General features: G+C 37.9%; 1 protein-coding gene and 1 long non-coding RNA gene across 3 annotated transcripts; one reads left to right on the top strand and one right to left on the bottom strand.

Annotated features, from left to right (window-relative positions):
* Nucleotides 1-4019, top strand: LOC113461531. Of its 2 annotated transcripts, XR_003383805.2 has the most exons (3): nucleotides 1-255; nucleotides 2642-2819; nucleotides 3545-4019. It is a non-coding gene; the product is annotated as an uncharacterized LOC113461531 (long non-coding RNA). The 2 variants fall into 2 exon arrangements; XR_005507749.1 differs by lacking the exon at nucleotides 2642-2819 and having other exon boundaries at nucleotides 2-255.
* On the bottom strand, nucleotides 3305-10951 carry LOC103698563 (copper-transporting ATPase HMA5-like). The gene is given in 7 exon segments (XM_039117757.1): nucleotides 3305-3903; nucleotides 4098-4577; nucleotides 4987-5109; nucleotides 6777-6908; nucleotides 6910-7032; nucleotides 7873-9264; nucleotides 10553-10951. Coding segments are annotated over 7 exon segments (3003 nt in total). The 5' UTR covers nucleotides 10889-10951; the 3' UTR covers nucleotides 3305-3486.
* Nucleotides 10952-15572: the final 4621 nt, after the last annotated feature.

Genomic DNA, 15572 nt, shown 5'->3' on the forward strand with positions numbered 1-15572 from the left:
GAACAACCGGCCCATGGGCCGCCAAATTGCATACCTTTGGTTGGCGCTGGCTTCCTCGGCATCCGCATCTTATCGTATGCACCCGAAAACCTCGACGGACGGCACCCGGCAAGGAAGCTCGCTCTCTCACAGCTGAACCGCTTCCGGCGCACATACGGATTTCAACCTCATTCCATTAGCCCAACCTATCCGCTGTTCGGCTCAGAAATTCCTCCAGTTTTTATTCCACCGGCCCCCAAATCGGATTTTTTTCAGGTACTCTGGAAAATATTTCGGTATCAAAACCCTTCCAATTCGATTCAGTTTTAATTTCTATATGCATTCTAAAATGTTCGAACCAATCGTAGGCTTCCTTCCATAGAAATTGATTTGTTCTGTGACATGGCTTAAGTTCTCTCCCTCTATCATGCAAGTTCGGTTGATCTTCAAATAAAATTTTCAGATTAATACTTATCTTCAAATAGCGAGGCTTTTTGTCTTCGTATTCTCGTGATTGTCACTCATTTTGGAGGTTTTCTGGAACGAACATTTTCCCCATCCAGTTCTTTTACTGATAAAAGGTGTTGATAAGAATACTTGCATTGCTAGTGCCTCTTATTTGATTTTTCTTTTGCTTGAAAGTTTGATTGACTTACTATGTTACATGAAAGTGCTATATGTAACAACTCAGAATCTCACGCAAAATGACTAGTCGGAAGGTATTTTTTCGGTCGGCCTATGGTCAGCCTCTATAAACTCAAGCTGTAGTATCTCGTAGTCCATATAGACTATGAACCGAGTTTGTTCTGTAATCATTTGTAACAACTTAGGATCTCACCCAAAATGGCTAGCTGGAAGGTATTTTTTGGATTCCTTAGTCCTGTATAAGTACCTAAGATCTCCTCCTAATCGGTGTACTGTGTAGAAATGTGGCTCTTGAATGAGAAAGAAATATAAGTTCATTTACTTTCTTGCTCTCTCTCTCTCTCTCTTCCTCAGAATGCATTCTGATTTACTTGTGTGATTTCTTTTGCTCAATTTTAACTTCACATTAAAATCTTATACTGAGGATGTTACAATTCAAGCTAATAGGAACTTTATATCTCCATTTGGTTGCCATTTTATTCAGCTGAAATCCTGAAACTTTACTGATTGTTTCCTTTTCCTACAAACATGCCTGCGTCGTTTCCTTATAGTTACTTAACTCTTTGTGTTTGTTAATGATAATAATAAGAACATTTTTGCTATAATCTCAGACTACTGTAAAGCTATATTATGGCGCCTGTTATGATATTTGATCAAGTGCTCTCATCTTGTTTGAAGTGTCCTTTTGATTGATCCAAGTCTGATCCTTTTGCATGCACAAACTAAAACCATTGCATAACATGAATTTTCTGATCATTTCTTGTGAAGCTTCCTAAATTTTAATATCAAAAGTATACCTCTATTTTTTCAGAAAATAGTGGCAGTGCCACCTTTCCAAAGTATAATTAAGCTTCATATTTTAATATCAATGATGTAACTATGAGTAGTTTTCTTTTGCTTTTTCTTTTTTGTGAGGATAACATTTGGGTTGCCATATTTCTGGATCCAGCGAGGGAATATTCTAAAACTCAAATTGATGAAATATGTGGACTTAATATGCTTTACAAAGTTTAGTATTGTCAGATGGACAGCTAGCTTGTAGTGCACAGATTAATTCTAAAGGTTGTGGATAAATCTGTGGCATATAGGGCACTCAAGCTGTTTTGGTGGAAAATTTTTTCACGTGTCTTGGGCTTCCGGGTACGGAGTATCATGAATTTTTGTTGTGATGGCAATTTTAGCGTTGTGGGTATCTAGCTCAGAATTTCTTTTCATGATAGAGAAGGTTGCTAAGAAGGAAGTCTACCTTGCATCTGTCACTGCTAAGGGGCAGCTTGTTGATTTCCTCACTGAAGTAGTTCTCTGAATTGATTTAATTATTTCTATATCCATAGTTTGTGCATGGTATCCTTTTGTCCTTCCAGCAGGGCTATGCTTTTTATAAAAACACCGAGAAAGTATATTGATAATCAAGCCCTGCTGAACCTCATTTTCCTCATCTCTCTCTGTGTGTGTGTGTGTGTGTGTGTGTGTGTGTGTGTGTGTTCCCTCTCTGTCCCCATCTCTGCCCTATCTCAGTCTTGTTTCTAGTCACAAAAATCCTCAGATTTCCTATAACCTTTGCTTTTTTATTATGATATGTCACAACAAACCATCAGATATTTTGATGTTGAATCCTGATATAAGTATTCTCTATGCACCCCTTTATTTCCCTTAGGAGTATGTTGATGTATTATCTGTGTTGACTATCTCTATTAGTATTTAGATATATTCTGGCATAATACATGATGCATTAGAAATTCCGAGCTAAATAATTTTGAGGGAGTGGTAGAACTGATTGTAAATTAAAGGATGAGGTCAACTATCTTCATGATATAATATGTTATGTAAATTGTTGCAGAATACACCCGCATGCATGCACACTTGGTAATGCCATTTGATGATTTTTGAATAATCACTAATCAAAAAGCCTGTTTTTAAGGATATGTTGGAGTAATCACTGCTTCTAATTTATATCTATCACATGTTCTAAAATGATTATGCAATATGTTGCTTCATTATCTAAAAATATTGACAGGTTTAATGGAGAAGGATTATTTACAAACTCAAAGTTATGCTGCTGATATTTCCTCCATAAAAGAAGCACAACTCCGTATTGGTCCATACATTCACAAAACTCCAGTTCTCTCATCAAAATCTCTTGATTTCATATCTGGGAGACAATTGTTTTTCAAGTGTGAGTGTTTTCAGAAGGGGTAAGAGGCTCTTTCTGAAGATAAAATGTCAAAATGTTGTTCTTTAAGAATTTAATTTTTTAATTTTCTCCCTTTCTAAATGGAGATAAGTAAAGAGGACAAGTGGAGGGAGCAAAATGCATTTAATACGCATTAAACTTTATGATAGTTTGGATTTCACATTTTGTAGCGTTCATAGTGTATAAGGGCAAAATTGTAGTTGAAAGGAATAGTGAGTAGCCTACTCCATGCTATAAGTCTATTTCATCATTTTGGTGGCATAGACTTATACTACGTGGAGATATCCTCCGCATGGAAGTTTGTTCAAGCTTATCCAAAAAAAAAAGGAAAAGAAAAAGGTAAGGATAAAGATAAGTGACCTGTACTTTAATATAAGATAGTAAATTCTATGTAAATGAGATATTGATGAATTATTATCAATAGAATATGAAGCAATACATGAGAAGGAAAGGATGTATAAATAATTGTATTGATGAAGCTGCAGATGAATGAATGAATGAAGGTAACTTATTAACTAAAGAACTTGCACCATGCAAGCATTTATCCATTTAGACAAGCATTACAGCGGTCTGATTTTGCACAGCTTATTAAAGCAACCTCGTCAACCACTCCAGGGTTGCAAACATGTGCACAAATTTATCCTAAGCCACACACAATTTACCATCAATCATTCAACCAAGATTTCCCTGATTTGAAGAGTATCCAACTTCTTGGGCCTTCTGTAGTTCTTTAACAACAGAGAGCAACAAACAACGCTAACCGATGAAGCAGCCATTGCAGCACCAGCAATCCATGGTGGCAAGCGGAATCTAGAAGAAGGGAAAAGAACCCCGGCAGCAATAGGTATGCCCATGATGTTGTAACCAAGAGCCCAGATGTAGTTCATGTGGATCCGGGAGAAAGTTTTCCTCGAGAGATCAATTGCAGTTATTACATCCTCCAAGTTGCTCTTCATAAGGACTATGTCAGCAGCTTCAATAGCAATATCCGTACCAGCACCTATGGCCATCCCAACATCAGCAGAAACAAGTGCCGGTGAGTCATTGATTCCATCGCCAACCATGGCCACTGTCAAGCCAGACGTCTGCGATTAACATCAGCATGATATTAGTAGAATATTTGTAAAATGATGACTTTGACACAAAACCAAGTCAAGAGTTATCAGATTTCTAACAGTTGGATGTCTGTTTGTCTGTCTGCGCCTCTGTATATACATATATACATACAGATGAATGCGAAAGCACTAGTCAATAAACATTAGATAGGTTATCTGGATACCTGTAGTTCCTTTATTTTCTGTGCTTTCTGCTCTGGTTTTGCTTCAGCAACAACAGTATCGATCCCAACTTCTTTGGCGATCGCATTTGCAGTACCCCAGTTATCCCCTGTTACCATAATGCTCTTCACTTCCATGGACTTAAGAAGAGATATCACATCTTGGGCATTGGGTTTCAATGGATCAGAAACTGTGATTATTCCAACAACTTCTCCATCCAACGAAACCATTATTCCTGTCTGTGCCATTTCCTCAGCTTCAGCAAGAATTTCAAGGGCTGCAACAGGGACACGGATGCCTGAGTCCAACATCAAGCTCTTGTTGCCCACAATTATTTCTTTGTTTCCAACCGTTGCTTTGACACCATGGCCTGTTACAGAAATAAAGTCTTGTGCTTCAGGCCACACATGGTTTTCTTCTTCTTCTCTGAACTTTTTGGCATACCGAACTATGGCCTTTGCCAGAGGGTGCTCACTGTTGACCTATCCAAAATGCAGCATATTGCAAGGTATTACTGACAAAAGAAAGTAACCACTGGATAGGACAGTTTTGAATTGTAAATTATGTTTACTAAAAAGAAATAACTAATAATATTAGAATGTTAGGGGAAGAAGCTGGCATTATGAAGATAGAAATGTTGAACAAGCACCGTCTGCTACCTGATAGCAATTACCAGTTCAGTACCTTAAAAACAGAGGCTTCTGTTTTAAAAGCATGCAGAATGCTGCAAGGCGACAATTCAGTCATGATAGATAACACTTCCGTTGGGCTTATGGACATTGTTCTTTATATGTTAACAAAGCCGCATGCAAGGGATTGCATGATATTCCATGAAACTACATAATAAGCTTAAACCGTTATTTAAAAAGAATTGTGGAAAAGATAACCAACCTCAGCCGCTGCAACATATTCATAGAAGTCACGTAACAACATATGCTTCAGGAGCCTTGTGCTAACAACAACAGGCTTTCCAGTGGTAAGAGTGCCTGTCTTGTCGAAAACAATACAATCGACCTACAAAGAGTATTGTCCAGTCTCTGTTATATAATTGCTTAATATTCAAAACTTCAAAATACTTCAGCACCAAACATAAATATTTGCTCAATAATTTAAATTATCAGACAAGCATATAATGGCAGATTAGCTGCAACTTCCAAGATGATCTTAATAACTTATATCAAAATATTACCTGGAATTAAATTCCTCAAACAACAGCTAGTTAAAGGTTTGCTGGCACGTAATAACAATCTGATATATACTAGAAAGTTTGCATGTGCCAGAACTTCCAAAGCGACCCTATCTTAGATCGGTGATAGAATATCAAAGAAGAAAGAACATGTTTTATATTCATCTGAAATTGGCATGACAGACCCACATACTCAAACTATGCTAACTGCAGGATAGTAATCCTTCTATGCTTCCGTCAGCTTTATACTTCTATTTTCACCTTGTTTGACATTAGACTTTATTTATTTATGTAATGCTGCTTGACAAACTCAAGCTTATGCTTTACCCCAACAAAGAAGCTTTACCCCATATATCTGGATTCATCTTGCTAAATCCTTCTTCACTCTCTTTACCTATGAAGGCTACATCATCTGCCAGCTCAATACATTTCATATCCTTCTGACAACTTCCTTTTTGGTCTTCTCAGGCCATTTATGCTCTATAATTTGTTACCTACTTTTCCTTTGAGCTACAAACTTGTTAGACGTTACTCCTAATTTTTCACTATTTATCCTTTAAACTCATCATAGATTCTTACATATTGGACCCAAAACCTACAATATAACTGAAGAGTGAAAATAAAAAATGCTATGTTCTATACTAAAAGTTTAGGGGGAGAACAGGTGTAATGAAAATTTTCAAGATTCTGGTCCCATAAGAGGGGAGCTTTCTAGAATATGACAAAATACCCATACATCTTTCCTTAAGTCCCATAGGTTTGTTGATCCAGTAGAATCTGACCCAATTTCTCATCCAGTGAAGGGTACGAAATCAATCAGATTGATTTTTTGTTTGGAAATTCAAACTTCTCATTCGGGCTTATGTAGAGTTGCCACCTACAAAGTTAATGCGAAATCATATTTAAACTTGTAGAATGGATTAAAACATAAGTAGATTGCAGAATACATCTGTTCTATCAAGCATATACAAGACTTAACCAACAAAACTAGCCCTTTACAATAGAGTAAGATAAAAGACTAAATATAACTTGCAGGATACCAATTTAAAGAACTCCAGTAGAGGGAAAATATTACAATATGTGGAGTAATAAGATAATTAATCATATGGTTGTCAATACTGTAGTAAATGCTGCCTGCTACAAGTTTAACCAATCACTGTGCATATAGAATTATAGAAACCATAACAGATGGATGCTATCCCCGATGAGTAAAATGCCAGAAAAATTTCACTCAAGTAATAAATCAGACAACCCAGCAAATGATCTGTGCAAACAATATTCTCCCAACCTCTTCGAGTTAAAGAAATCAATGAGATATAAATTGAGCTTGGGTCTTATAATGGTGTCAATCACAGTATAGTAAAATTCTAGACCAGTCACCAGTGAGCATGTGCAGTGATGATTTAGCAGAGAGTATTCAACTCCACAAGGTTAACATCAACAGGCGCCTTTCAATAATTAGAATAGAAAAATCAGAAAAGTTATACATACAGACCTTATGTGCACTCTCCAGTGCTTGCCCACCTTTAATCAGCACACCTTGAGAAGCACCAACACCAGTTCCAACCATAACAGCTGTTGGAGTTGCTAGGCCAAGGGCACATGGACAGGCAATAACCATAACTGATAATGCCGAATTGTAGAGCAAGTTCAAAGCTATCCATGGAGGATGGTATCCAGGACTTTGGGTAGCTACTGAACTTTCCTGCCAAAAACCATGCAAGCCAAGTAAAGAATGCAAGAACGATAACCTGCACAAGCAAAAGCATGTAAGCATCTTTAATCCAGGATATCTTGGATATTTGTCCATGAATTGTTAAAAGTAGCTTTAGCTTGTGAATGTATGTGAGTGTGTGTGTATGTGTGTGTGTGTGTCATTTTATTTGCTTAAATCAGTGATAGCTCAGCGAGCCAGTGTGTCAATAACCAGTACATTTATGATAGACAATTGGTAGTTTTCATAAATATGTGATTATAGATATAGACAGACAGATGATGGATAGATAGATATATAGAGAGAGAGTTTAGATAATGGGTTTTTTTTTCTAAATGTTATGTCTTTGAAGATACGGTATTTAGTTATTTATAAAGGATGTCAATTTGGTAAAAGCTAATGCCTCAGGTGCCATTTGCCAATTTAGAATATATTAATCAGTGGAATCAAGATGGTATACAGAGGGGTAAAAACAGCTAAGCATCTTGTCCTGAAGAGAGAAAACACAAAGTATAATAAACAGACATCACAAAAACTCAATAACAAGGATGTATCAACAATGAATCACAATCAAGAAGATGTATGGTTGAATATAACTTCATAAACTTTTTGAGATCAGCATTAAAAAAGTTTTCACCCTCTAAATAATCAGCCTCAAAAATTTGGAAAACCTTTGACCCCTTAGTAACAGTTGTTAAGTGACTAGGAAGATTCAAGTGTTCAGTGCAACACTAGGAAAAAAGCCACTAAACTACTTAATTTATTATTTTGTCATTCAGGAGCTGGGACAGTTCAGAGCAGTGGGCCGCTCTATACCAGAATAGAAGGTTCCACTGATAAACAAAGAGGAAAGAAAAAGAATTGCAAATTTACTTACAAGAGGAACAAAATACTTGGAAATGCGATCAGCAAACTTCTGCACAGGGGCTTTGGCCATTTGTGCTGATTCAACAAGACGAACAATCTGTGATAGAGCACTCTCTGATCCAACATGAGTTGCCTGTACATGCAACACACCATTTTCATTCACAGTCCCACCAATCACAGTATCACCCTTCCTCTTTCCAACAGGTCGTGATTCCCCCGTTATCATGCTCTCATTGACATAGCTCTGACCCCATATAACAAAACCATCCGAAGCTACCTTCCCACCAGGCATTACTTTAATCACATCGTTCTTTTGTATCAGTCGACTATCAATCTCTTTTTCATTTATGACATTTCCTTCATTGTCATAAGTTAAAAGTGTTGCAATTTCTGGTGCCAAATCCATGAGTTTGGCGATGGCCTCTGATGTTTTACCCTTGGCCAAGATCTCAAGATACTTTCCTAGAAGGATGAACGAGATAAGCATTGAACTTGTTTCAAAAAAATCAGTACCCTTGAAATTTTGTGAAGTTGCTGCTCTGAGCACCGAGTAGAATGAATAAAAGTATGCAGCATTCGTGCCAAGGGCAACCAACACATCCATATTAGCAGATCCATGTCTCAACGCTTTGTAAGCACCGGTATAAAACCTTCTGCCGATTATAAACTGGACCGGGGTAGATAAAATCCATCTCAGAAGCTCTCCGATGCTCAACATGTTTACAACTTTCTTATCAAGTCCATGTTTGATTCCTGGTATATACATAAACACCATAGAAGTGAGAAACACTGGGATTGTGAATACCAAACTCCAAAGAAAAGATCGATAGTACTGCTTTATCTCCTTATGCTTGTGAAGTTCCCTTCCCCCTCCTTCTGGGTATAGTGATGCCCTGAGACGCCCAGATCCTGTTGATTCAATAATTTCAATGAAGTTCCGAGGACCTGTTTGATCTGACTTGTAAGATACAGTAACTTTGTGAAGTGCAGGATCAATGTTTACATCTTCGACTCCAGGGAGTGCTTGTAGAGAATTTTTAACCATAGACATAGATCTTCCATCAACTTCTTCATCAACTCTGAGCTCTACTCTATTCGTATCTTCCCCTGTGGTAATAAGTATAGATTCAAAACCAGTGTCTTTAACTACCTCCGTTAGCTGGGTGGCGCTTACAAGCTTAGGATCATAGCAGATCTCTGCTTCTTCAGTTGCCAAGGCTACTAAAGCTTTCCGTACACCAGCAACAGCTTGCAAAGCAGATTCAATGGTACTTGAGCAAGATGTACAAGTCATTCCTTTTATGTGCAATCTACATATTAGAGTAGGTTTTTCTTTAACCTCCTCTTTGATTAGTGCAGCTTCAAATCCAGCATCATCAATAGTTTCTCTAATTGTATCCTCCTGGAAGATGCAAGCATTCATGTCATTTAGATTCCCATAGAATCTGGTTTTATGAATAAAGATAAAGCAAAAAAATGCAACGAACAAAGATGAAGTTCACTCTCCAAATTTAGAAGAAGATATCTGACTTGTGATTAAGAAAATGTCCAGATTTTGGGTAGGCATGATACAACTGATTGATTTACATGATGTCCAAAGATTATATCCTGGCAGGAAATTTTGACATTGGTTTTATATATACGAATTACACATATGATAAAATGTGGTTCTGGTATCACTATTTGACAATGATACATATTAAACATACAAGGTCAGACATTAAACTCATATAGACACATATCCACCAAATCAAAGCTCGAAGTTAATTTTCCTGTTCCATGCATGGCAGTATTAATCTTCGCCCAAATAATTGCTTCTTAAATAAAACGAATCATAAGGATTTCACTTAATTGATAAAGTTTGACCAAGTCCATTTCTATGCTTCAAGCTTAAGTTGTAATGGATTCAGGCTACACTAAAGTCCAGTTCATAGTAGCCAAACATTACCCTAACTAACCATGACATTTATGGCGGTTGTGGGACCATTGCATATGTAATAATCTGGTATCTCACCCAAAAAGGCTAGCCAGAAGGTATTATTTGGATTTTTTGATTCTGTATAAGTACCCAAGATCTCCTCGGCAAATAACCGATGTGGGACTAAACACACGCTTGTATGGGTCCTCACATACTCTCCTCGTTTAAGCCTTAACGTTTTCGTCAGGTTAAGTGTTCAAATCCATTCAAACTTAATCATAAGCACTACGATCGGCCCATGGTCAGCTTCTATGAACTCGTGTTGCAGTGTCTCTAGTCCACATAGACTATGGGCCAAGCTCACTTTGATACCACTTATAACAACCCAATATCTTATCTAAAAAGCTAGCCAGGTTTCTTGATCCTATATAAGTACCCAAAATCTCTAAGGGGAATAACCGATGTGGGACTAAGTACACACTCGCATGGGTCATCACAAACAAAAGAAAAGGAGCAGTATTGATACATGTGATTCTGAACTAAGCATGATATTTCCAAAAGAAGGGAAAAAAAAAAGAACAGATTGATCTCTTCCAGAATCTGACCACAGCTCGAAAACCAAAGATAGATTAATATCCAAAGACCTTAACAATTCTGAAAAACCAAAGGTGTTACAAAATCTGACAATCAAGCCAATGCAAAATTCCGCATAAACATACACAAAAATAAAATCGGGAACATATGCAACATAGGAAAAGAAGAGAAGACTCACAGAAACGAAGGCGGGATAGAAGATGACTTGGACCCTGGCGTTGAGAACGTCGACAGCCGCATCGTGGATCCCCGGCAGCCGCTTGATCGCCTTCTCGACCGATCCGGCACAGGCCCCACAGGTCATACCGAGCACGGAGAATAGCGCCACCTTCTTCTCCTGCTCTTCCTCCTCCTGCGGCGTCGCCCCGGAGTCGTCGCCGCCACCGTCCGCCGCGACCGAGGCCTTTGCCCCCTTCGGGTATTTCGGCATCGACGGGTAGCGCGGCCGCGGCGAGAGGCTCCGGTACGAGCCGACGGCGCGGAGGCACGACAAAAAGAAGACTCTACTCGCCATTCTCTCTCTCCCCCCTCCCCCTTCACTTTGTTCTCTCTCTCTCTACTTATGCTTGCCTCCAACGCACCGCCAGTATTTGAATCGAAAGAAGGAAACAGATCAGAGGTGGTTAGCGAGTTCAGTGGCGGAAAGGAATCGCATTTAAGTATGAAAAAGTAAGGATCAGGAACGTACACGTGGCATCTGCACTAATTGTGATGCACTTGTTGTGGTGGGTCAATGGAAAATTGGGAGTGGGTATTCATTTGGTGGGCCTAGGCCTCCACTTGCATTCCGGTGGTGTCAATTCGTGTGAATGGGAGGAAATGCTTGGGCTGGATGGGCCGTGGTTTACGCGTTGAAACGTAAGAAGTTTCCGGAACGGCCCAGAGTTTAATGCTTGGAAGGGATGTCATCATTATTATTTAATATGGCGATACGTAACGTTGAAGGCTTTGAACCTGGACGTTGGGCTGGGCCAGGGCTGAATTAGTGGTTATCTATTGTTTTGGTCAACTAGCCAAAGTCAAATTAAATCAAACTAATGTGCTGAAATCTTAGGAGGTGATAACATAATATTATCTCCATCTCTACTGTGTTATTTAATAGAACAAGTTTACGTAATCCAACTCTAGCTGAAATTTTTATTGAAAGGGAGTACATTAAGTCCTATGTAATTGAAAGGATACTATTTTTTTAACAAATAAAAATATATGTATTAAAGTTCTGATGCAACTAAAATTAAAAAAAGATAAAAATAACCTCTCCCAATTTGTGCTGCCTCCTTCACCCAAGGATGAAAAGATAAGCCACCCAGCCGACCACCACTCTTAATTTCCTTTTCAACCTTGCTTAATGAAAAAGAAAGGTATTATAGATGTTGATGTTTGGATGAAGAATATGATTCCACCTTTTCAAGAAGATATTAGGTTAAAATAATTATTAGCTCTAAAAGTAGGGGTACTTAAAGTAGGAGTTATTTTGTTAGTGTTTCTCTGTTTGGGTGGTTATAGGTGGTCATCAGAGGATATAATTATTATTGTAAATTTTAGCTGTTCATGGTTAGCTATACATGTTAAACAGAACCCATATCAAATTATGTATGTTCATCTTTTCTGGAGCACTGTGTGGATTAAATATTTCTTCCAAACACCAATATAAGGTGGTCAATTTCCCTTTAAGATTTTGTTATATGTTTTATTATGAACAAGAAACAAGTTGTTCAGCCCGATATGAAGTTTAAAAATGAATCGATATTCACACTTAAAATTTGCTCAAAACATGTAGTCTCACTTGCAAAGTGCAGATGGATTCTTTCGGAAAAACAATTGCTCGACAGCTATGGAGAGGCCGAGTACAGCTTCTCACATTCACGAAAAAACAACTTGCTTAATTTCACGCTTATATATGGTTTTTTTTTGAGAGAGAAAATGGAGAGATACCGCAAGCAAGAAATGACAAGCTGAGACATGAACCGGAAAGTATCAAGCTAGCTCGAGAAATTATACCCTACATGAGGTTAGGTGAGATTTCTCGTCCTTTACTCTATCTCGGATTGTTCCTATGGTACACTGTCGATCGGTGAAGCTGGTGCAGGATGTTAGCATAATATTAGGGATCACACAACAGCCTGCATTGCCTATAATATTTTTTTATTAACAGGATTCTATGTTAACCTGTATTATATTTTTTATTAGCATGATCTTATTAGAGTGATTTTAGGAATTACATAATAAGTTGTATCAGTCAATAATATTTTTTGTATCATCCTATATTATTTTCTTTGATTGAGACTGTATACAAATATATATAACTTCTGAGATGTATCAGGTACGAAGGAACAAAAAAATAATAATATTTTTTTAATATACTTTAACACGGGTATGGTTTCCCCTGGTTGGTAAGATGAAAGCTGAGCTTTGCCTGGTTTTTATGGAAACAGTCGGGAAGTCGAGGACGGGGTGTCTTCGGTCTCTTAAAATTAAAAAAGAAAAGCATGAGCATAGCGGGAGTTCCCTGCACGTAAACGAACGGCAAACCATTTCCTAAAGAAACGGATGATGAAAGATTAGACGTCACGGATGGAACTCGGAGCCCTTCGCAGCTGCACGATCTTCATCAACGGGCCCACATAATGTCACTCTAAACAGACCTGGCTCCCTAACTTTGGCGTCCATTGGACCGCTGTTATCGCGTCCTCCTCCCAGGATTGTTAGTTTATTTAGTGATCAGGTGTGTCAACGGTATTTGGTTGCAAATTAACCTTATCTAAGTAAAAAAAGAGAGTAGCTGAGTCCTGCTCCTCCAGCTCTGGAGACGTGGACGTGAAGGGTTATTCAAAGGGCCCCTACAATAATACGATTAAGGATACGTAAGGGTGACGCTTATATATGACCAGTCTTACAACATAACATATCCAATCAAAACCTTAGCACCTGATAGAATCATCACCATGCTTCATGTTTTACCATCAGGATTCTCTACAGTGCACACAGGATGCACAACAATGCTATGCAACTTTTGATGGCCATCATCAAAAGATGAACAGCTATCAAGAATAGCGTATAAGTGCGCATCATGTCATAGTGCATTATTGAATAATTGTTCATCTTTTAATGGCGAACAACCACCACCGTTCAGTTCCGGGCCAGCCCTTACTCTGCCATTATTATAGGAGTATAGGGTTCGAGACAAAGAAAGATCAGTCATCAAGAGCTACACACAGGATGCATAAACTTGGGGGAGCCATTTACCAATCCATGTTCTTCGCATGTCATCACTCTTGTCAACGTAGCATTTTAGATCGATGGATGTGATGACGTGAGGTGAATACAATCAACGGATTGCATATCCTGGCATGCATCATGTAGTGTAGGATAACATTGTCCCTCTTTTCAGAGATGCGAACAAAGCAATGCTGAAGTGAGGTTTGGTTGTTCAGATTTGACCTGTCCTCGGATTGGACTTGAGTTCCTCCGCAAGTGTTGAAACTTAACTCATGAGCCACTTGAATGCACTATTCTTCAAATTGGTGAAATATTTTCCTGTACAGAATGAACGAGGCAGGGATTGCGTAAGTTTGGCTCATCCGTTAGCAGCCTGAGAATGCTGACTCGAGCTCCACTTCTTTCTTGAACACAATAGATTTAATAAGCTTTATGCTGTTTGGGAACAGCATGCATCCATACATGATTTAAAGTATAAAATTTAAAATTTAAATGTTTAGAAATTTTAAAAAATAAATGCAGGATATCACAGATCATCTAAATGTCATGACTCAGAAGTCACAATAAACAGGTGATCAGAACCAATAAACTCATGAACTTGTTTCAATTGATATAAAGAAATGTGGTAGAAGTTACGAGGGGGAAAAAAAGAAACATAGGATTGTAAACTTTGAGGAAATGCTCGACAGCAATGTCTCTTAAGCAATCTGTTCAGATTTTTATATAACTAAAATGAAGTTACAAACATTATTCCTCAAGTTATGGAATGCCGAATTATTCAGGTTCGATATTCCCCCATTTTCTTTAGATTCAGGGGTTATAATGATACAATACTGCAGGGAATTGGACATGGAGAGATTGATAAATTAACCTCAACATAAATATAAAATAATGTATACTAATCTTAACATTATGAGTGTCCAACTTCTGGTTTTCAAATCCTTATGAAAAGAGAAGAACAATAAAGAGACCCTAAATGGTTTGATGGCAACCTTGAGCAGCCAACTGCATTAAAATAAATATTAAGGATTACTCTTTGAAGTGAAGGTATGTTGAAGCAAGACTAAGATCATGAGATGTTGGGAATGCTTGCTACAGCTAAAGCATGGTTTGCTCATACTGATTACCTAGCAGTGGCTGAAGCATGAAGGTACATGAAGCGTTATTTATTGCCTAAAATCTAAATGCAAGGAAGGTAATTGTTGAAAATGGCTGCCTTACCTTGTCGGCAATCTTTAAGTGAAGTAAGCTAATCGCTAAAAGATCTTCACTGTTGTTCAAAGAGATCAGGACTATACCTTTGGCACCAAATAGGCATTCACCTTCCTTCGCACGAATTGACTATTGGATCACCCACTGCATGGATCTCAAGCACTTCGAACTCCTTCATCATCTATCTGCATAGATCTCAAAGCGACTAGCGAATGATCCGATGGTGGATTCGTGCGAAGGAAGATGAATCCTTCTTTCATGCGAAAGATACAATCCTGATCATATTTCACCACAAAATATACGATGACTGTTGGATGGAGAAGAAAAAAAAGTGACAGGCCACATAAGAGTTGCTGAATGAATCTTGAGAACCAGTAAAATCTCGATCTAGAAGGTGTTTGCTTCTTATCTTATAAAAATATAATTCTAGCTGCTTAACCAACCTTTATTAGTAAAAAAACATTATAATAAATCATTTTTGTTAACATTTGATTAAAAAAATACATGATAAATTCAACATGAAAATTGATGGATTTAAAGTGCTAGGATGGGTTTGATACTCATAGGAGAATCTTTTTTTTTTTTCATCTACTATTTCTCTGGCACGTACTTGGCTGGTTATATTGATAAGTTATCCAAGTGGTTTACCAAAATTCAAGTGTGTCCAAGGGTTATATAGCAATAATCTGCTCAATGGGAGAGAGGGTTGGAGAGAGAATATAAATAATGTTTCCAAAAATATTTCATATGGGAGGCCTGAAGAACAA

The sequence above is a fragment of the Phoenix dactylifera genome, unplaced genomic scaffold (genome assembly GCF_009389715.1).
Source record: "Phoenix dactylifera cultivar Barhee BC4 unplaced genomic scaffold, palm_55x_up_171113_PBpolish2nd_filt_p 000274F, whole genome shotgun sequence".
Lineage (NCBI taxonomy): Eukaryota > Viridiplantae > Streptophyta > Magnoliopsida > Arecales > Arecaceae > Phoenix > Phoenix dactylifera.